At 41.4% G+C, this 22,015-nt stretch overlaps 1 protein-coding gene across 1 annotated transcript in view; it reads right to left on the bottom strand.

Annotated features, from left to right (window-relative positions):
• The window catches only part of PLB1 (phospholipase B1), an 81,176-nt gene that overhangs the window by 5,568 nt on the left and 53,593 nt on the right, over positions 1–22,015 (bottom strand). The window contains exons 40-55 of the mRNA XM_026121158.2: positions 21,116–21,197; positions 20,569–20,673; positions 19,033–19,128; positions 17,883–17,954; positions 15,871–15,948; positions 13,813–13,873; positions 13,067–13,125; positions 10,598–10,656; positions 9,268–9,311; positions 7,929–8,028; positions 6,496–6,547; positions 4,461–4,541; positions 3,397–3,462; positions 2,749–2,843; positions 1,520–1,601; positions 72–176 (exon numbers count right to left, since the gene is read on the bottom strand). Of these exons, the coding sequence (XP_025976943.1) occupies positions 72–176; positions 1,520–1,601; positions 2,749–2,843; positions 3,397–3,462; positions 4,461–4,541; positions 6,496–6,547; positions 7,929–8,028; positions 9,268–9,311; positions 10,598–10,656; positions 13,067–13,125; positions 13,813–13,873; positions 15,871–15,948; positions 17,883–17,954; positions 19,033–19,128; positions 20,569–20,673; positions 21,116–21,197 (1,237 nt within the window). The remainder of the gene's footprint in view (positions 1–71; positions 177–1,519; positions 1,602–2,748; positions 2,844–3,396; positions 3,463–4,460; positions 4,542–6,495; positions 6,548–7,928; positions 8,029–9,267; positions 9,312–10,597; positions 10,657–13,066; positions 13,126–13,812; positions 13,874–15,870; positions 15,949–17,882; positions 17,955–19,032; positions 19,129–20,568; positions 20,674–21,115; positions 21,198–22,015) is intronic.

Below are 22,015 nucleotides of genomic sequence, written 5' to 3'. Positions count from 1 at the left end.
ATGGATCTTACTAACTTAGATAAATCAAGATACTGCTCCTTGAATGATGAGCAAGAAAAAACAGGACTCACGCTATCCAGGGGCACCAAGGTGTTTCGGAAAAATGGTTGCATGACAACTGCAAAGTCCTCACGCTGTTCATATCGACCACTGTTGACCATCTGTATGGCTTCAGCCTGTGTAGAATTGCATGGCCAAGAACAGAAAAGTAACTTACAAGGTTCATCTAACTTTTGTCAACAATCATGAAAACATGCATATTACACTTCTCTCACTGTAGACAACCATAAATTATTAATATAAATCCAGCTGGATAGTGTAAAGCAGTCCAAAGAAAGAAAATAAATCTGGTTCGTGAAGAGATTTTTCATGAGAAAAATGCAAAGATGCTAGGATAATTTATCTGAAATGTAAAGATGATAATTTTTTTTAAAACATACTTCGTATCTTATAGAATCAGTGCTATACAGTTGCAACACGATTTAAAGCTTACAGAGAATTTAAAAAAAAGGAATAAGCCCCAACTTTTTAGAGTGACAAATGAGTTCAGAGTGCCAACCTGAGACATTAGAAATCTGCTCGCTTTTTCAGAAAGGTGTACTTGAAGTAAAAACAAAACAGGCATTGAAAATCAGCTGCTACTTTTTAACTTATGGCTATAGACATTCAAGTGGATAATGAAAACACTTCGTTACTACTTGGCAGCCTATGGGTATAAACTCTCATGCTTCTGGTCATGTCCCAAAATATTCCTAACCCCACTTTTTCAGTTAAGAAACACGTCCCCCTGGACACGATAGGTTTATATGAATATTTTCTAGGATAGATTTTTTTGAACATTGTCAGACTCATCAGGCAACATCCTCTGCTAGAGACAGAATGAGAGAACATAATTTGATCTGATACAGATATTCCTATGTTCATAAGAATAATGATGGAATATTCTTCTGCTCTAGTAGCTATTTATAGCTTTTGTTAAATTGGAGTGACTCTCATGCCTTAGGCTATGAAAAGTTACTATCAGATTACAGGCTGACCCAGGTCAGGTATCTGTGCAGACACTCTCTGCTTGTAGCAAAAGAAAGGAATATCAGGTTAGTTCAGTTTGTTTTCTTTACTAAGAGTTACCACAAAACAGCTGATGCAAGGTAATTAGTCACCCTTGCAGTGACATGTTAATTCATGTGAACTCTTCATCAGATTCATAATGGATGAAAACACATAACACAAAACAGACATCATCAGTAACTCCTTTCCAGCTGTCCAAACAGTAACTGGAAACAGAAGTGGTCTCAATCTGCTTCCAGCTCAGAACTGAGGTCAAATAATAAGGCAGCACGAAAGACTTGCACTGCTACTAACCAGGTAGCTGGCTAGGGTTTTAGATTGTAGCCACACTTAATCACCCCTGTCTGTACTGCTAAGGGTATGTGCGAGAGGAACGGAAGTGAAGGAAGTAGTTAAAAAAAGTAAATGGAGACACAGGTGAAGATGACCAATTAGAGAATTAAGGTATTACCTGAAAATCTCTGTTAACTCTCTTCATTTCTTGTAGTTCAGAAGAGTTTTCCTCAGGGGTTAAGAAACACGGGCAAACACTCCTTCAGAGAAAGAAAGACTAAAATTAAAAGTTAACATGGAACAGTCTATGTAGTTCTTTAGCAACATGTTCAGTTTCAAGAAGCTCAGAACAAGTGCTCGAAAGCTCAGATGGAGGAGAGTCACCTCACTGGCTTAGAGATGGACCAATACTTCAGAAAAATATTCCTATTGAACACCTATCAGGTCCAGTTACAGCCAATAAGAGCTGCTAGATTCAGAACTCTTGAAAGTCAAGGACAAAGTGTATATTGTGCCACATGTTAGTAGTAAATCACATGTGTTAGAATTAAAAAAAAAAAAATCTATTCTGCTTACAGCAGAATTTCAGAAATCTGAGAGTTTAAAGACAGAAAAGACATGAAATCAGTTCATGAAATCTGACTCCTCAAACTACTGTGTTTCACTCTTTTCCCCCTGTATCAAGGGATAACGTCTGCTTGACTGAAATGTATACTCCTAAAAGGGTCTGGAATTAATATGAAGACATCAAGCATGACAGTCAATTCACTATTTTCCTTTCTAGTGTGTTTCAGTAGTTAATCGCTTTTATTACAAAACATGTGCCTAACTTCATTAGGCATCAGCTTCCAGCCACTGGTCTTTGTTGTATCTTCTTCTGTTAGACTACAGAGCCTTTTCATGTCCACACTGTGAAGTCACTAGTGCGCTCTAAATCACGTCTCTCAGTCTTCTTGTGGTTAAGATTTTGGTCTCTTCCCTTGGGTGTGAAAAGCAGCTCCTGGTTCTGCATTCTGCTGTACATAGCCCAGCCTGCACCATAGGTTATGCAGCACTGAGTGCAAGTAGAGACATCAGGGATGCCAGCCTCTATTGCTGAGCAGTGAATGGCTAGGTGAACAGGCTTTGAAGTTCAGTAGTATGACAATTATATGGTGACTTGTGCTGTGACACGCTGCCTTAGAGCTGAGAAGCAAAGTGATGACTTACACCAGTATCTACAAGTGCATGCCTTTTAGCCAGAGTATTGGAAGAAGCAATAGCAAGTTGACGGGGACTGGTGCATTCATTTAAAGGCAGCAATGAAAGCAGCTTGAAAAGCTTGGTGTGGATGTCCTACTGTAGCAGCAGTTTAGACTGATCCAAAAAATAGCATTTTGAAGGTGAAGATGTGTTCTGTTCACTCACGTTTCTGATATGGCACACTCTGAAGAGCTTGCTGCTACCTGACGCAGTCCAGACATATCTAGTATCTCCACCATGTTGACAAAGACTCTTGGGAGCTGCAGGGATTATAATAAACAGACATACCGAGTCAGCAAACATGATACCACTACAAAGTGAGAAAGAAGTGCGATCCGTAGGTCAGACAGCAAGTGCAAACTGCACTGAGTGCAACCAATGGCATGTGCAAGGATAACGTATAAGGGTGAGGAGGGGGGTTAGGGAGGCACATAGTGGATGTTAGCCAAAAGATGAGTGGCAGCTCGTACAAACTAGCTGAAATGCAGCTTCACTCCCTGGGGCACTTCCATTTTCTCTACGGTAAATAACACCTTGTGCAGTTGGTTTAGCCATCAAGATTGGCAGCAGGACTGTACTACACATTTAGCTCACAGCAAAAACACCGTGAAACACACATTTTTTCCTGAAGCAGCAGCCTGCTTTCTCAGGGCATTATCTAACATGGTCGTTAGACTACTCCTCAGTGCTGCATTACAACTGCAGCTATTTGGAAGATGACCTTGGATGAAACATTGACAGTCTATCAGAGGTGAGAAAAACATCACTGCACTTGCCAGGAACATAGCTTGCTAAGGTATCTTAAAACCTTACCTCCTCATAGAAAATATCCAAAGTGTCCTGAAGGTGCTTTACATACTTTTGTACCGAATAGGTTTCCTGAGTAATAAAAAAAAAAAAAAAAAATTCAGATCAGTCTCCTTTCAGTAATCAAGGAGTTTAACTGTTTTAGCTGAACGAAGAGCCCCGTGAGAACATACACTGACTCGATGCTCCTTTTTGTCTCTGATGGCACAGATATTTTTTGGATCAAGAGATTTATTGCCACGCACATACAGGTTATATAGTGTTTGTTTTTCCACATAACTAATACATTCCCTTAATCTCTGTAGAAACACCCCTCTCCCAGAGGTTTATAATAGTTCTTGGCAGAGTCTTTCCCTGATGAATGACTCCATAAATCACACCTCAGGATTTCATGGTGTCTTTCATGGGGCCCAGGCCAGAGGTATTTGGTTTATGAACAGTGATACATTTTTTTTAAACTGCCAATTTAGGGAAGTGGAGATGGAGGCAGTCAGGCACCACAAAACTCTTGGGCAAAATGACTTTGTGAGGGTAATTGTAGAGGTGTAGCTGTGGGGACAGAGATACGAGTTAACGTCCTCTAAAGGGAAAAAGAGCAAAACTGACAGAGCAATACCTGTCATTTCCATGGGCTGGGGTCCAGGCCCACAGCCTGTGCTATGGGAACCTTTCTAAGGGGATGACTGCTGATAGCTAGGTAAAAGACATCTTCTTCACTAGAAACTGATGTATTTCATTTGGTGTCATCCCGATGCAATAACCAGCCATCTCCAACAATCTTTGCATTGAGACACTTTCCAGAATAAAACCTCACCCATGTCTCTTTAACAACATGCATAAGAACCAGATTGCTGGTTCTTAAATAATGCATTGGTCCAGAGCTGCAGTGCCCCAGTGTTAAAAGCTGTGCACTCCTTTCTGGTACAGTACAGATGAAAGGAACAGCGGTTCTAAGTGCTTTTTAGACAAAGAGGAGCTTTGACTGACCGAAAGAGAGAGAGAGGCTAAATTTCCAAGGCTGGTCACCTGCCAAGCGCCCAGACTAGCGTGCCTAATTTGGAGATACAAACCTTGTCCAAGCAGTACTGACACAGGTCGTTGCATCCAATAAAGACAGTGATCAGCTTCCAGTCCTCCTTGAAGTTGATTTCCTAGTGGCACATAAAATAAACAGATTGCAGTGTCCTACCAGCTCAGAACTGCTTAGTCACGCAGAGGTAATGTTTACAACTAGGGCTAAATGGGCTACCGGCAGCAGGTCAGAACTGCAGAAAGGAGGCTTTGAGCTAAGAAGGCAGAAGAACACTGTCTGAGGGGAAAATGTGACACGTTTGCTAGCCTGGCCACAGTTCACCTTTTCTTTAATAAAGAAATTCCCTTCAGTAGACAAAAATTGTCAGGGCAGCTAAGTAGGAAGATGTGTTTCTGTGGCAGGAAGTGTGCCAGAGTGGATGATGGCTTCAGGACAGCGATGGACAGGCGAGATTTGCCAGGCACAGCCAGACACCGCCAGCAGCGTGGCAGTGAGCAGGGGCAGGGAGTGGATGCGGGAGCCACTCATGGGAGCGGTGGAGCTGGAGCTGCTGGGGATTGCTGCCAGCTGAGCAAGTATTACCCTGACTGCCAGGAGGGGAGAGGGGTGCCCCAGGGGACAGGCAGCTGGATTAAAATAGAAGAGTCCAGGAGGCTGGTGACTTCAGCGAGCTCATATAAGGGCAGCTGCAGCATCCACGTCACTGCAGCTAACAATAGGAGCTGCCGAGAGCTGGAACTCATCAAAACATTTTGTAACAGTTGAGTACAAAGAAAGAAATCAAAGGCAGCTATTTTTGGAGTGGTCCATTTACATAATAAACATCTGCGAGAGGAGCCCACAAATAGAGGAAGGGCCTGGGAATCACCCACAGGTCTGAATTCTCCTTAGCCCCAGGCTTTGCTCAGAAAGCCTTTTACAAGGGGCAAAGTGCAGCAGGGGCTTTCCCCCACCCTTTTCAAAGTGGCATAAAAACCAGGGAATAAAACAAAGCTCTGGCGCTATCTACTACTTTACTCCAGAGCCAGTTTTTCCAATGCCCATTCCCCTCACTCTGACAAAGAGTCCGTAATGCGGAGTAACTGACAGTGGGGCTAGCATGCAGCATCCGTCAAGCGTGCTGGCACAGAGAGACACGTGCTTTGACAAATCCTGCTTTTTCAGTACCTTCCTTTCCCATTCAGCCTGCGCCAGGGAGTACCAGGCACTCCCACTCCCCTCACACGGCACTGTCCCTGACCCAACAAGATCACACCCATCCACTCGGACAAATTCAGCCAACACTTGGTGGAGGGCAGCCTCCGTTTTCTTCCACATTTCCCACCCCCAGACCCAACTTGCTGCAATGGCCACCGCGTTGAAAGTGAAGTAGCCCTTTTGGTCCCCTCTGCAGCCCTCACTGAAGCAGGAACAGCGGATTGTTTCCAGGACACTAGCTCCCTTACCAATTCCCTAAAAGCTTGTGCCATTGCAGGGATTCACCCCCCACCACAAGTATCTTGGCCAGTGGTTATTACTTGCCAGTTAAGAACCAGAATTTCAGAGATCCTAATCTCCTGGGAGGGCTTCAGTCATCCGCTTTCCTAGCATTGCCATTCCCCAGACCCAAACTCAGAGTGAATAGCATGGTTCATGCTAGTCACCAGGCCCCTACTTGAGCAACTTTGCACTCGGTCTTTATGACTTCGACTTCCAAGGCCACTGCTTGCCTGTACAGTCCTATGATCTCCCCAGTTTTCATATCCCCCCCTGCTCCCCACTACAGTTCTTACAATCCCTGCACGAATCACACATTAAATTAGTCTCTGTCTTACTCCTTTCCTTGTGTGTTTGCACACTACCTACATGGATTTATATAGGTAAATCCTAATTTCCTAATGGTAGTGACTAATCCATTGCACTTTCACGTTGGAAGGCACACCAGAGGCAAAAACTGATTTTTCTTCCATCTGTAAAGCACTCTTTACCACTCAAATGTCCCATCAGTTACAGCTATCTACCAGAGACCACAGGATCATTGTGGGGTGGCTCAAGTTCCCAACCCTGATGGCTCAGAGGAGCAATCCACTTACCAAGCTGTTTCTCATTAGCTCCACCAATTCACGTGCTTGGGATGACATATTGCTATAGAGAGAGGAGAGAAGCATTTTAGATGCATGCTCTGAAAGCACATCATCTTCCTGCTCTCCCACTCCTCCTTTCAGGGAACCTTAGGTACAGCAGAAATCCATACAGGGAAAGCAATGCCTCAAAAGGGAGAGCAAACAAACAGGGACTAAAAGCAGCAGCAGCAGCTGAACAAGTGAATAATCTGACCTGAAAGGGCTTCAGCTAGGATGGCTGCCAAGTGGCAGGCAACTGGGATGAATTCTTCCCATTGCAGAATTCGCTTAAATGCATTTTGTTTGGAGAAAAACACTTAACCCTAGATGCACAAAGACATTTAGTTGCATAATTCCCTTTGAAATCCAGTGAGGGAGTTTGATGCTTACACATAAGCTAGGCACCTAAACAGCTTTGTTGATCTGACCTTAAATTCCCATGGCTTGTCTTAGAGCTGGAGTACATCACTTACACTGTAGAATTGCCAGGCTGGAGAGTCGCAGCCCATCCCCGAACAGGATGCAACATCCATGGAGTGAACCACAAACCATGTCAAGGTACCAGGTGATATAGTAGCATGAGACCGTACTTGACCCAGCAAGCCCCTGCCTCTCTCCAGCAGCTACACAAATGTGGCTACATCATCTTCACTCCCAGAACCATACTGATTACCCTGCGTCTTTGTTCAATACATCCATGAAGTATTTCACAAGCACACAAGCTTTGCTAGCTACCCTGAAACACTCTTGTGATAAATACAGTGACAGGTAAGGCTGTCGCACAAAGTCTTGGAAACAAACTCCACAAGCATCCATAGAGCAGATACAGCATATACAATATAAATTCTCATGTATTTTGGCTCTCAGACTAGCGGAATTTTTCTTCAAGTGGAGAAAAAAAATAATTCCCAACCACTCCTTCTGTTCTTCTGCTTTGCACTGCAAACAGGGGTAGTTTTTAAATGCAATTAGGGTAGCAGTGGGCTTCTATTTGATAATTTGAGGCACATGTCCCAGAAATCAAGGAATAACTGTAAAACGATCGTTGAATTTTGTCTGATTATAGATATGGCCTGACAATGAACGAGGGACCTGCATACCAAAGGTTGGGTAGAAAAAGGGACTGATAGAATTAAAAGCATATTATCATTAAGGCCTTGGCTTGGAAGTTCTGGACAGAAATCAGATGAAGAAAGGAAGTTTCTCTCTGTCTCTAATTTAGAAAAAGATGCAAAGAAATCCCCCAAATATTGAATTAAAAGACAACAATCAAACCACAGAAACATGCACAGCGCAAGGAGATCATCAGTATTAACTCAACCTTAACATGCGGCTCAAAGATAATCTGTCAGTCCATCAGTTCTCACCCCTCTTTGCCCTTCCTTGGTTGCGATTATGCTTACAGTGCTTTGGCACCTCTCTCCGCTGCATTGAATCCAGCTGTTTCCTTAGCGTTGCCGGTGGAGAAGCCAAAGAGGTTTGGATTGAATTTTTTCAAGATATCTTAAAAGGAGGAGAAGACATGACATTTAGCCATCCACAATACAACAAACAGTATAGCTTCCTACAGAACTGCAAGCCAGTCCTGAGGTAAAAATACAGGCCTGGGTTTTCCCCTGATTCACCGTGACCTTAAGTAAGCTACAGACACACCTGCCTTGGAGGTTCCAGATACTGTCCAGACTTAGGTGTTGCAAATATTTCTTCCAGTGGTCTTGCAGGAGCTAGGCTCTGGCAGACCTGGGAAGTCACGTGTCTTAAGAAACTCGCCATTCTTGAATATGAGTGCCAGAGTGATCACGGCTACTTCCCTTAATACTTCCCTTAATTCAGATGCTCTGAATACAGAGATCTGCCTCCCGCTTCTCCAACTACCCATATTTGTTGCAAAGAAGTGAAGTTTTATTCACATTTACAGATTTCACTGAAACCCTCAGTGGGGAAGCATGATGTCTGATGGCTACTGTGTCTGTAGTGCTGGCTGAAGCCTCTTTATAGGGTCACATTTACAATACTGCATACGTAATAAAATGTGCCTTTTATTCTTCTTTAGACACAGATGTGTGTGGTACAAGACAAGGCTTAATGAATTTTATTACCAACAATGACAGGTATTCTCAGATTGCTTCACAGCATGGATCACATACAAATAGATGAACTGTTGTGAACCAAGTGCCCTCTAAGTTATGGTCACACTGACCACTTACAGTTTCCATGGCAACTACAGCAACTGGTTACACAGAACACTAGGACAAGAAATTTATAGTATTTTTAGATTTTTTTTCAGTGCAATTTAGCAACTTGAAATCATTGGGAGGAACCATGACCTTGTCAACAGCCTTCTCTAGATGGACCACTAATTGCTTCACAACCCTTCATTTGCCCACAGCCATTACAATCAGTCATTGGAAAGCACAAAACAAAACAAAGGAGGGGCAGATCTGCCATGAACGTCTATCACCTTCAGCACATTTGCTCCTCATCAGTCCTGTCAAAAGGTTGTTACAATCACATGCAGATCCTGTAGTGTGGGGGAGCTGAATTAAGTTTATAGCTAATAAGGTCAGTCTATGTTGCAGCTGTGACTCAGACAAACTGCTTGTATCCATAACAGACAGGCATCCCCCACTGTTCACAAGGAAAGCACGACCATTTCCAGATGTTTCCTAGGATCTGCCTGGACTATTCTCAGAGTAGTACATGCCTTTCCCTTTTCTCACGTTGGTTTTCCAGGATACTCACTGGGTAAAGTAGTCTGAGTCTCCAGGGTCCCATCACCTCCAACACTACAAAGGGAAAGAGCAGAAGGACTAAGTAAGATTAACCCTGCAACCATCTGTCTTATTGTCACCATATGTTGTCGCTGTAGCAGCCAAGGGAAAAAAAGACAAACCTTGAAGAGGACTAAGATAAACCACAACACAAGTAGGAATTCAGGGAAAGTACTGAAAGGAGATTTTGGATTAAATCAAACTGCTAAGACAAATGCTATGACTGCTGCCTAGCAATAGAAAATGCTGGGAGAAATACCTTTCTCATATACATGTGCTGGGATGACCATCATTAAAAAAGAAACAACAACCACCTCCCAAAATATATTTCCTCACCAAAGTTGCTGCATGGGACCTTGCTGCAACTACACTTGTGTGCAGTTATGCATAGAAGAGAGGCTGCATTAAATGCTTGTTAATCACCTATCTGGGATCCTGCAATATAGACTATAAAAAAGCCTGTGCTTCTACAATTTAAAGCTTCTCTGTGTGTCCGTGTGCACAGCCAATACATTCCTATACCACCTCTATCAGACTCTTCTGAACATACCTATCCCTGCATATACGTGCGTGGGAGGGAGAAAAAAGGATGAAGGAAAGAGTGTATACACACATGTGCCTTTCTACATACTTCTGCCCATATAAAGCAGGCAGTTTCCTTCCACTCTAGCATTGATGCTAGACACTGATGTTTACCCACCCAGACATACATTGTCTTTGACCACTTTGCAATTGCCTTCAAACAAACTTAGCCATGAAACACATGGGACAAAATTTTTTTTTTTTTGAATATACGTGTAGTGCTCTCACCATGCTCAGTGCAATCCACACTCGCATTCATAATCTCTGTCATTAGGCATGGCAGTAGATAATCACACTATCAGGAATATTTTGAATCATCTCCAAAGGGACCAGCAGGAGGCTGAAAACTCACTCACATTAATACTCTAATACTGTCAGACTGGGGCACAGGACCACGCTGACAGCAGTCAGATCTAGTCAAGAACCACCTCCTGCAAGAATCACTCCCTTTCTCTTCCAATCTTGACAAGTAGCTCTTCTTTCCTTTCTTCCTTCCTCCGCCAATCTATCCAGCAATACCTGCTCTTAACTTCCTACCCCTACATTTACTCCCTCCAGGGAGGCATTGGTTTGTAGGAGTAGGATTTAGTTACTACAACTGTGGCAGAAAACCCTTATTTGAGACATCTCATTCTCATCTTCTCAAGTATGTGACTACACAGCCAGGTGAGTCGCACTTCTAACTGTGTCTGTGGACAAAAATACCAGAGCGTTTTTACCTCCAGGAGAGTCCCCTCCAGTCTCCTTGCAGGTCGGTTGCTTGGGCTCCTACTGCAGTCTGGAAAGGATGGGAAGAATTCCTTATAAAATACTAGATGAAAAAAATGCTACAAGCTGAGGCGAGACAGACATTGTGATTTCAAAGTGCAGAAAGCATTTTGTTAACATCATTCTGCATCCAGCTAAGCTTTTGAAGTATTCCTTTGGGGTTTACATGCTCCATGCCCCAATTCACCAATATACTTGGCCCCTAGGCAACCCTGTGTCTCCTATGGTTCAAATTCATGGGCTCCTTCTCATAAGCAAAAGCAGCTCATCTAGATAATAGACCATGGAGCATCAGAGGAGATACAGTCCAGCCACAGGGCATCAGACCATAAGATTAAGAACGTACCGGCTTTGGAGTTACTACTCTAATAAAGTTACTTCAGCAACCCAAAGGGACTCAGATTAATATCAACAGCTTTTTATTTTTGGGGGATTTTTCTGATGGAAAATGCTTCATTCTGGCATTTCCTAAAGAAAGCTGATTTGAGAGAGACTTTATGATCCCAGGGGAACACTGATGAAAAATTCCCAGCCAGTTTGAGCTGTAAATAAATCAGTAGAGGAGCTGTTTTGTAATATTCCACAAGAACAAATCTTTGGTGTAAAATCCACTTTTCTCTGCTGAACCCGGTCTGCTAGTCTAACACACAGACTTGATGAGGTATAGGCAGGATTTTTTTTTTTTTTTTTTTTTTTTTTTTTTTTTGCCAATACAGATAAGTGTGTTGGCAAATCTATTGCTTTCACTGTGCACTGGTGCTGAGAAGTCAAAAACAGATGCATTCCAGACAGTGGCATGACTAAATTGCTCAATGTTTCATTAATCTCCAACTGCACTAGACTGAGAATAGTCTTCCTGCAGTGTGAACTTAAATATATCTTCTTTTAATAAAGAAAAGCCATCAGAACAAAAGAGATAGGTGATGGATTTGAGTAACTCAAGGGCTCACAGGAAAGAGAGAGGAATTTTATTTTTATTTTTTTTAACCTTTAGCAAGGTCAGCACCCTGACGTGTTCAAGGACAGTAATCATGAAAATGGGTTCTTCTGGAGCTTTAGAGTTTATTAGTGGTTTCACTTCATTGCATACTCTTCAAAAAGCCACAGTGCAAACTCAGCCATAAACAGCGACTGCATTCAGGGCTCTCGTGGGACCTGTTAATTTCCACCACCACCACCACCACCACCACCACCCGTCAGTAGCATTAAATCCCTTAACAAAAACCCCAGTCACATTGCAGTGGCAAGTGCCAGTTGCAAGTGGCAAGAACAGCACGAAAAACTGCAGCCATGTGTCACCCAGAGTGGTCTCATTCAGCTGTTGAGACAAGGACCTCAAGCATCAGAGTCTGTGGCCCTCATGGCTGTGGCACTCTCAGATGTTTCACGTGCTAAGAGAGTGAAAATTTAGAAAAGACGTGCACTAGCAGGAGGAAGTCAAGCAATTAATTTTAAGAGTCATGGCAAATGACAGGAGGGAGGCTTACAGGGTCATTACTGAGGTCTTTAAGAGAAGCTCAAAGCTCAGCAGGAGGCAAAGCCGGGATTATCTCAGGTCACACAAAATCAGTTATCAGAGCTAATGAGGAGGTGAAGACATGCACACCCGCCTGTAGATAAGCCTGATCATTTGAGGGCCTCAGTCCCCTCCACTCCCTCTGAACTCTACAGGAGCTGAAGCTGCTAGAACAAGCACTGGTTTCACTCAGGAGTTACAGTTCATCAGAACTGTTGACAACAAGATTTGCTTTCATCCCATGCCAGAACAATTCTGTACTGCTGTGTAATTCTGGAACTTTTTCCTCAAAGAACTTCAGTGCAGATCCGCAGTATTCCCTGCTATTCTTTTTCACTGCTTTTCTTTTCTGTGCCTGTTCTTTTTCATTTTGGTTTGCATTTTCTTGGTACATGAAATATGTCAGAGTTTTAATTGGAAGGTGCCTGACCCAGGAAGCTACATTTGAAAGCAAAATTCTGAAATACTGAATGTCAGAATTATCTTAAATGAGGAACACTGCATTCTGCAGTCAGCTATTTCCACAGGAATTTTCATCAACATTTCTCATTGCATGAAAATTGCCAATTGTTTGCTCTTGATTTTATGTCAGAAAAGACTATTCCTTCAAGACAGACATCTCTCTTTTCAAAAACATATGAAAGAAACCTCTGTGCAATACAGAACATGATCCTACTTCTGCTTTGGCCTGAGTTATTCATTACTGGATTACACAATTGCCAGTATCACTCACATCCCTTCAGGCTAACTATTTCTTTTGCAAAGGGACACAGGTGGATGAGTTTTGCTTTGCCAAGTCAAAGCAATTTGCTTTCTATTTGATGATGCCTGACATGACAACAGATGGAAAACGACAATTGGGTTTTTTTTTTCATTTTAAACCTGGGAACACAACAGTACTCACAGTCAGGGAATCTCCCAGTGCTCCTATGACTTTGATGTCAACAGGTCGCAGCTCATGTACTAAAATAGAGCAGGAAAAAAAAAGCAGAATTATTGATAACTGACACAAAATGCTGCTCATCGAAATGAAGATCCAAATATTCAGTTCCAACCTGGTATTTTTTACAGACTTTTAGGGAGAGCAAGCCTAAAAAGTTTCTATCCATCAGCTAAGCAAAAGGCATAAACTGTTGCAATTTGCTTGCAATAATATCCTCAACTAACAAGAAAATAAATAGACCTTAAAACAGCTTTCCACATGTCACCTTAGGAAGAAATGAAAACAGATTAAATACATTTAGAGATGCATACATTCATTCTCTTTTAATTGGTTTTAAGGTTTGGACCATAGATCAATACTTCCCATTAGCTATATTCCTGCAAAGTATTCCAGCTACGCACAGCACATGTACCACGCTGCTTATCACAGCAGGTTCACCAGGTAGGTCAAATTTGCTGAGCCACTAACTTGCCTAGGAGATTTTAATCATGTTGCTGTTGCTCACATGTATCCACAGAGAACACACCTGCTGGGCTGCAGAACTTGCTGTGTACAGCAAGACGGACTTTCGTGCTATGCTCCTAAATATTCCACCCTTTATTGTTTCTTTTCCGTCTAGGATTTGCAGTTTCAAGATCTTACTGGTTTTAAAAATAAAAGGAGAAATCTTTCCTATTTGTGATTTCAGGTTACAAGTTCTTTCTTACCTGATGTTGGGACAACTCTGGATGTAGTCTGTTCAGAACACAACAGGTCACTGCCCCAATTCTGAAGTGACAAATAACAAGCCTGGTCACTTTGTGGTTAGAAGATGATATGGAATATTTATGTAGTTGAATTGCACAATTAAGAGCAAAACAAAATCAAGATGTATTTTCTAGTTTGGTGCATTATAGCTCAGCAGTCCTTCCCTTTTCTTTGTGCAATGCTGTCCAAATATTAATTGCCTTTGGAAAATGGTATGTTTCAGCTAGAAAATTTCACCAAAGTCAAGCGTTTCATCTAGATATATCACTTCTGACAAAATTTCATAAGGAAGATAATTTTTCCCCTCTTTACAGCCTGGAGATTTTGTTCTTGACCTAGGAGGTGGAGGCTCCAGGTTTGAAGTCCTGCTGTGATCTGAAGAGACCTCAGATTTAAAAAACAAGCAACAACAAAAACCAGGAAAACTTTCTGCAAAGCTATATTATTTCCCACATATCTTGCTAGAAACCTCTTCTTTACCTGGAAAATTTCAAAAATGCCTTGTTTTCACTTAATATAAAAATTTAAAAAATTTTGAAGCCTCAGAAGTTTCAGAAAAACAGAGCTGTCAGCCTCTAATCAGCTTCAGTAATTATACTTTACTATATATTTGCAAATGATATCATAGGTATTATGTTTACTCCACCAATGATGAAACTGAGTCAATCAAACGCTGCAGAAATGTTTTAGTTCACTCACTGAATTCAGCTGATGAACGTACTACCTATGCTCTTTCATAATGACAGCAACAATATTAGCTGAAAACGTAGTGAGGCAAAACTGTAATTGTTGCGATGGGCAGTTACCTGTAAGAGCAGGGATATCTGCTTCGAGCTGGAAGTTGAACTAGGGATCTCCTGAGGTCCCTTCCAACCTGAATTATTCTATGATTGCGTGATTTGATCATTCAGACAAAAGTTATACTTCCTGAAGACCACTGATCGGTGTGAGAGTCTCATGAGGTTAGCATCAAAAGAGGAAAAAAAAATGCCCAAAGGTTCTTATATATAACACAGTGCAAGGGGCTGTACAATCAGCCCTCTGGTTAAAAGCTGCTTCAAGACGCTAGAATGGACAGCTGGGCTTATTTTTAGATGAGAGAGGAAACTCCTTTACTCTCTACTGTGTCTCACCTTTATCATTTTCACTGAATCTCAACAACAATAGTTTTTAAAGTGCAAGCATTACCCATTGAAAGTATAACTCCTGCTTACAGATAAAAATCCCACTTGAACATTGCGAACTATGGCTTGCTGAAAGAATGCTAGCTGTTGCTCATCATAACCTTCAAGGCATAGAGAGGATTTCATAATTTTGCTAGGCACTGAAGACCCTCAGCATGCCCAGCTAGCCTAGGCCATTTTGACAGCCTTATCCAGCTACTTTTACCAAAAAAAAAAAAAAAAAAAAAGGCATCCATTTGCAGGAATTCTGCATGCCTGCAGCCATTTATCACGAGCAAGTTGCTGCCCTTTTCTTCAAATCCTGTGCAAACCATGTTTCTACAGTTTGTTTTATCTCCCCTGTGCTAGCTGCTCAGTCATGATGTAAAGTGAAAGCCTCCCTTTGAGAATGGATCCCTGCCAGTGGATCCCTACTGCTTCCTTTGCTGCTGGAAATGTGTCCAACATGCACAGGTGACTGCCCTCTACAGGCTAAGCTTACTTGACTGCATAAAAATAGGACATAAGCTTCCCCAAATCATTTGGGGGCTCATGGTCCTAAATCCTCTTCACCCTGTTATGAGCAGCTTGCCTTTTGATTTAGTGGTGCAACCCAGATGACTTACTGTTGAGCACAGTTTTGATAAAGTTGCACCAATTGATACAATTGACTTTACATGGCTTTTAGGAAAAAAAAGTTTAACGGGAAGAAATGCAATGTAAGAGAGACTTCTGCTTCTGAAAACTGGTAGTAAGTTATCTCATTTATAAACTCATGATGACATGCAAACAGTCACTAGACAGGGACAGCTTTGCACAGTTTCTATAAAATCAAGCAAAAGATGCAACAATTACCTCAGCTGGCCCGTTAGTGGGATCCACAGATGAGTATGTGTAGTTGCTATTCCTGTAAGTTCCCACGAAGAGTATGTTCTGGTGAAAGAAGAGAAAAAGAGAGAAATACAAATTAGGCATGTAAGTTCCCACGAAGAGTATGTTTTGGTGAAAGAAGAGAAAAAGAGAGAAATACAAATTAGGCAATGAACACACGGCACAGCCCAAACCAAGTGACGTCAAGATATGATGTCACCAAAAAAAAATGGCATAATTACTAATTGCCTAAGCTGAAAAATGGGAATCTAGATTTTGAAACCATGCTCTGTCCTTAAAATTCAGAAGTGAGATTTTTGTTTAGTACATTACAGTAAAATGACATGGGCCAGACATTCAGATCCTGACTAGCAGTCTAACATTCCCCTCTCTTAACTCTTCCACAAATTACTTCGACTTGATTAGATGTCTAGTCCTTCCAAAAGACACCGTTATGTAAAGCCTGGAGAAACCTGGGCAGATCTGCCTGCGTCAGTAGAGGAGAATAGAACACTGAATCCTGCATGGCTCACTTTTCCCTCAAGAGAGGCTGTACAAACTGCATGGTTATTTCTGTCCCCTACTCCTACAACATAAATTCATGGAGATATGTACATTTTATAAATAGGCTATGGGCTAAAAGTCCTCACTGGGATGCCCACTGATCTCAGACAAGAACAATTCCAGTAATTGCATGAGGAGGTATTATAAAATACTAGAATCAGAAAGCATATTTAATTGACTGGAAGTGCCTCTGACCCTTTATTTACAGGGTTTTATCCTACTTTCAGTTGTCTCAATACAAATAACTTTTCTTGGCCCTATGGACCCTTACAACCTGGCACATTCAGTATTTTCATGGACATGAAAACTCCAGTATGTGTTTAAAATTGTTGTGAGAAACTATGGGAACAAGGGATGGAATTTGCGGGTGTCAGAATCCGAAATCATTTACTACTCCCTTTAGTAACAGATAAGGTAGAATTCCCTGGAAACAGCCAATCTGTTGCTTTGTGCTTTTATAGTCTTTACCTTAGAGCCCTCTGAGTAGGCAAAGCTATGGTGATGACTATCAATGACTTTTTCAAAGCACTGTGGGCATATCATTTCTGAAAATAATGGCTATATGTTCTTTGCAAGGGATATAAAACTTTGTGGCTATTTCTCAGCAGCACCAGCATCTTTGAATGGGATTGGGTGAAAGGAAAGAAATATAAAAATCCACATTATTTGGCACTGAAGACATTGATAAGTTAATACAAGCTCCCTGGAAAAAATATGCGGTGAAATAAAGTAGGATTAATTTAAGTGATTCCGAGAACTTTTGAAACATGCTGATTAATAACTCAGCAGATCTCTCTTTTCCCACAGAATGGACATGATATGGACAAAATCCCCTTGTATGACCTAGAAGACTGTCTTCAGATCTCAGAGTATAGCTCTATGCCCTAGTCTGTTCAGTTCTTTGGGATCTTCATTGAAGAAAGGGAGTCAGTTACCATCATCTGCCACAGCATTTCCACCTGCTGATATCTAGCAACTATACTGCAAATTCAGCAGTTTTGATTTATAAATGTAGAAGCAGTTTCCAGAGACTCCAAAGCGTCTCAGTTATGGATGAGGATAGGAAACCCAACCGATCACTAATTCAAAATAGAACAGATGCTGGGATTTTCAGAGCTGCTATGGTGCCCCAAACCCATTGATTCTAATTGGGAAGATCACCCAGAATATTCCATTATTTGCATCTTGAGCTGCCTCAGTACTAAAAAACATAGCAAAACAAAATCTCTGCTGCAAGTGAAAACACACAAATCAGCATGCTATCAATCAGTATTAACTGCACAGTTAAAGACCAGGTGACACCTGCTCACACAGAGTTAAGCAGAGGGAAAATTTTCAACAGACTTGTTCCAGACATAGCCAGTCCCTGCTCTCTGCAGCATGCACAAGCACAGGCAGCTGATACCTGGCTTCCACAGTGCAGGGGTATTTACCTGAGCTGGACAGCTGAGGGTAATGTTAGCTGTGAGGTCAAAGGAGTCAGTTTTCTGGCCTACAGGTTGGAACTAGAAAGGAAGACAGAAAAAATTATTTTGTATCTGTGTCTTCTCATTTTACATTTGTATAACAATTCTAATCCAAAAGAATCTAAATACACCTTTGAAATTTATATAAAGCTGCCTGTATTTACAGATCTTGATTTACTCAAGAGTGAAATGCATCTGCTTCGCAGAAAGAACATGGCAACTGTATAATAAAACAGCAACTCTAGAAAGTTTAAAATGGGAAGTGGAAAACTACACTGCATCAGTTTAAACTCTAGGATGGTTTTGGCAGGCACATGCAATTCCTTTGGAATTGTGCCAGAATACAAGGTCATAAACTATCTTCTCCTGCACAACAGAAGATACTAAGAGTCTCTCAATTTTTATAGCTAAGCTGCACAATGCCATCTCCAACAAAAGGCTGTCTATATGCAGAAGATCAAAACAGATTTATTTAGAGGGACTGCTTGATCGCAGGCAATCATATTAGCTGTTAAGACAATACACTCAAACATATAGAAGTTACCATCCAGGATCTGAGATAGCACTGCAGTGCAATAGGAGATGGTAAGAAAATCGTTTCACTTAAGCAACCTTTAATTTAACAACTTATTTTTAACTGAGTTTTATTCATGCTCAAAGTTAGTGAATTAAAGCCACTTTAATTCCTAATGAGACACTCACAAGGTTTTAAAACAATTTAAGCAATTCATTTTAAATTGACGTATGCAGTTAGGATTCTTTTTTGGTGGTTCCCCCAAATAAGTCATCCTTACTAAATATTATCCTACCGTTAGTGACAATTGGTGAAAAAAGCTGGAAGTTACTCAGCTGAAATCTCTAGAGACTCAGATGATGCACTTACACCACCCCTCCCCACACACTTTCAGAAGCAAGAGCTTCTAGGTTGACAGCAGTTCTAAATTTGAAGGCATCTGACTAGTAAGCTAGAAGCATAAGCACTGGGAGCTCATCAACAAGATCCAGAGTTATCCAGGCCTTCATTGCAATGTCTATTACATAAATAATCACACAGATGCTTGTAGTGGTAGCCAGTTCTAGCTAAAGACTATATTACATGCCACGCATGTCACCTTACCATAGCGTTCCAGAGAGCCCGGGCAAGCTGAGAATGACCTTTCTGACTTGGATGGAAACAGTCAGGTGCAAAGTAGGAGATGTCTGGATGCCCATCCTGAAAATGAAACCATAAAGGACATCTGAGTGCAGAAGAATCCACAGAGCTCCAGCTTTGGGTTGCTGAGGTCAAACCAGAGCCACTAATGGAAGCTGCATGCTATGTATATTTGATGTTCCAATGCAGAAAGTCTCTTGATTATCTGGTGATACAAAGCATACTGCAGCAGGTCCACTAGCTGTTAGAAATGCTTAACTTCTGTGTGCTTAGAAGTTCAGATTCTAGGATGTGCAGATCCACACAGAAACAGAAAAAAAAAAAAAAAAAAAAAAAAAAAGCTCTCCAATAAGAGGTTCTCAAGGTTCTCCAATAAGAATAGGTTCTTATGTTCTTGATATTTTTCAGAGCATTCCTTCCTCAAAGCTTGAGCAGGTTTTGATCCAGTATGTTTGGGCTAGCTCATTAGAGGTCTACTACCAAAATTTGGATCCGTATTTGATCTGCTGCCAAGTTTAGAGGCAGAATTTTCTATTGGGGAACATCTCAATTTTGTGCAAATTTTCTTTTCTTAAAATCTTAAAAGAATGTTTGTGAGATTAAAGAGTTCAGAGATATTTTTTTCCTCCTACTTTTGTTTGTGTTCTTTCCCTCGATACCAAAACCCACAGGAATGAATTATGACAAGAAGTAGCACAAATAAACAAATAAAAATCAAACCCTCTTCTTCTGTGAAGTATTCAGCCAGTTTTGAAATTTAAGAGTTTTGTCTAGCAGCTGAACTTCTCAAACCTATCACAAGCTATTTCCAGGATCACCCTGATCCAATGATACCAGAGCCATATTTTCCGCTCCCTGTTTTGTCCCATCTGCTACTAGTCCCAGCTGAAGTCAGGAACTGCAGATGTGTGAGAATTAGCATGTGCGGTTTCAGTTTCAGAGAAGGTTTGTGTCACTTCCTAGATTTATAGTGTGCTGGGACTTGCCATGCAAGGAACTGAAATACAGTCTAGTTGCCAGTGACAGGGAAAAGGCCTCACTGCATAAAACTACTACCTCCATTAGATCTTGTGTAAACTCTCTTTCTGTACAGGCACAGAAGAATAGGTTAGGCGACATGAAAAGGAGGTGATGTTGTAGTCTCCAGTGAACACTTATGTTGCTTTAAGAACTGTAACTTAATATCTTTGTCTTTATTAACCATGTTATATTTTCAGAACGAAAAATATTTATGTATCCTTGAAAATAGACAGAGAACAACCTCTTAATTCAAGTTCTGATTAATTTTTCAAAGCAGTAATTCATACTGACAACTCAACATGTAAAACAAAGAACTGATAACCATACAAAGAAGTCTAATAATCTGTTATACCAAAAATCAACAAGTTCTAATAAAAAAGAATAAAACATGACAAGCTGAAACTATTTTGCATATTGACTTCAAAGGCTAGATACTCGCACTTAGTCCTTTGCATGCAGGTAAGTGTCTTCAGACCATACCTCATTAAGAGGAATCTTGGGATTTTGGAGGAAAGACTGGAGTACCACTGTGAAATTTTCATGGGTGTCATAACGGCCAGACTCCACTAGTTTCTGAATACTAAGCTGCAAGAAACAAAAATGACTAGTGATAACCCATCAACATTTCTCCATTATAATCATTTTCCTTTGAGAATGCAAGTATCAGTGGGAAGCTTTTGCTTTTTAACTGAAATACTCAGGGACACTGGCAAAAAGGATAGTCTTTGCAAAGTGTCTGGGAAGGCTTGAACACACTACTGCAACTGTTTTGGGGGGGACCAGGATTTTGGTAACTAAAACCCCACCTATCTATCTGCACTAGGGAACAGAATTTTGCTGAACAGCTTTGCTGCTGTCTTGTGGTCATATGGTATTCTGGATAATGTCAAATTACCTCCTGGATAGCTCCAAGGGCCCATTTGGGTAAAACATTGCTATGATTTGCAATAAACAGACAGGTTGCTGGGTATTCAAGAGCTCACCTCAACTGAAGGCAAAGTGACTGCACCACTCTTGATAAACATACCTGGTAAGCTCTGGTAGCTTCTCTCACCATTGTTACATTTTGTGAGTTTTCTTCTCCTAGGAGAACACAACTACACAGGTAACTGGGGGAGAGGTTAGAGTAAAGAGAAATAGAGATAGTTAAAACCTGAGAATGCAGAAGTCACCCTTTGCCACTCAAAGCCCTATAACATGGGAGTAACGAGGAAATCTACACTCTAGTGTTTCTGTGAAAGTGTCTGATGGTCCTTGCCTTAGTCTTATTTTCTGCCTCACATGAGTGATGGTACTCTAATATCAGTTTAGTTTCACCCCCAGGCATATGGAGGTGATGATCAATCCACTGTGCCAATTTATGTCCCATTCATTGTATCCAGGCATCCAAAGACCCTGCAGCCTGACAGAGGTGCATGCCGTTCCCTCTGGAACTAGAAAACAGATCTTTAAAATTTACTGGCTGCATTACCTCTGAGCCTTTCCAGGCAACAATTCCTTCTGCATTCCTGAGACACAAAGCATGTCCCTGTCTAGAGGGTTAGCAAAGAATGCAAATTACCCATCTCAATAAAGCCTCGAACCAGGAGAAACTTGCCTACTCTGCAAATACCTCCCATTTCCTCAAAAGGCCTGAAAATCCAGATACCTGGGGACTTCAACCCCACTTTGAGAAACCTCGTATCAATAACTTTAACCCAAGCCCAGTGAGGTCTACCTTATGTGTGAAGTCTAACAGTTCTAGACCTAGATACTTCACACAGAGCGCCTCTTGGCCTAAAAGTCCTAGTCTTTAAGGCTCATGCATCTAACCTTGCATGCATCTAACCATGCATGATGCTCTAACCTTAGAAAGAGAAGACTAGCTCACTACGAGCTACCCTAGCGTGGCAAATTCTGTTCCCTTGAGACCTATAAGACCATAACA

The sequence above is a fragment of the Dromaius novaehollandiae genome, chromosome 3 (assembly GCF_036370855.1).
Source record: "Dromaius novaehollandiae isolate bDroNov1 chromosome 3, bDroNov1.hap1, whole genome shotgun sequence".
NCBI classification, from domain to species: Eukaryota; Metazoa; Chordata; class Aves; order Casuariiformes; family Dromaiidae; genus Dromaius; species Dromaius novaehollandiae.
Note: the sequence above shows the minus strand (reverse complement) of the source record. Positions and strands in the feature narration are given on the sequence as shown.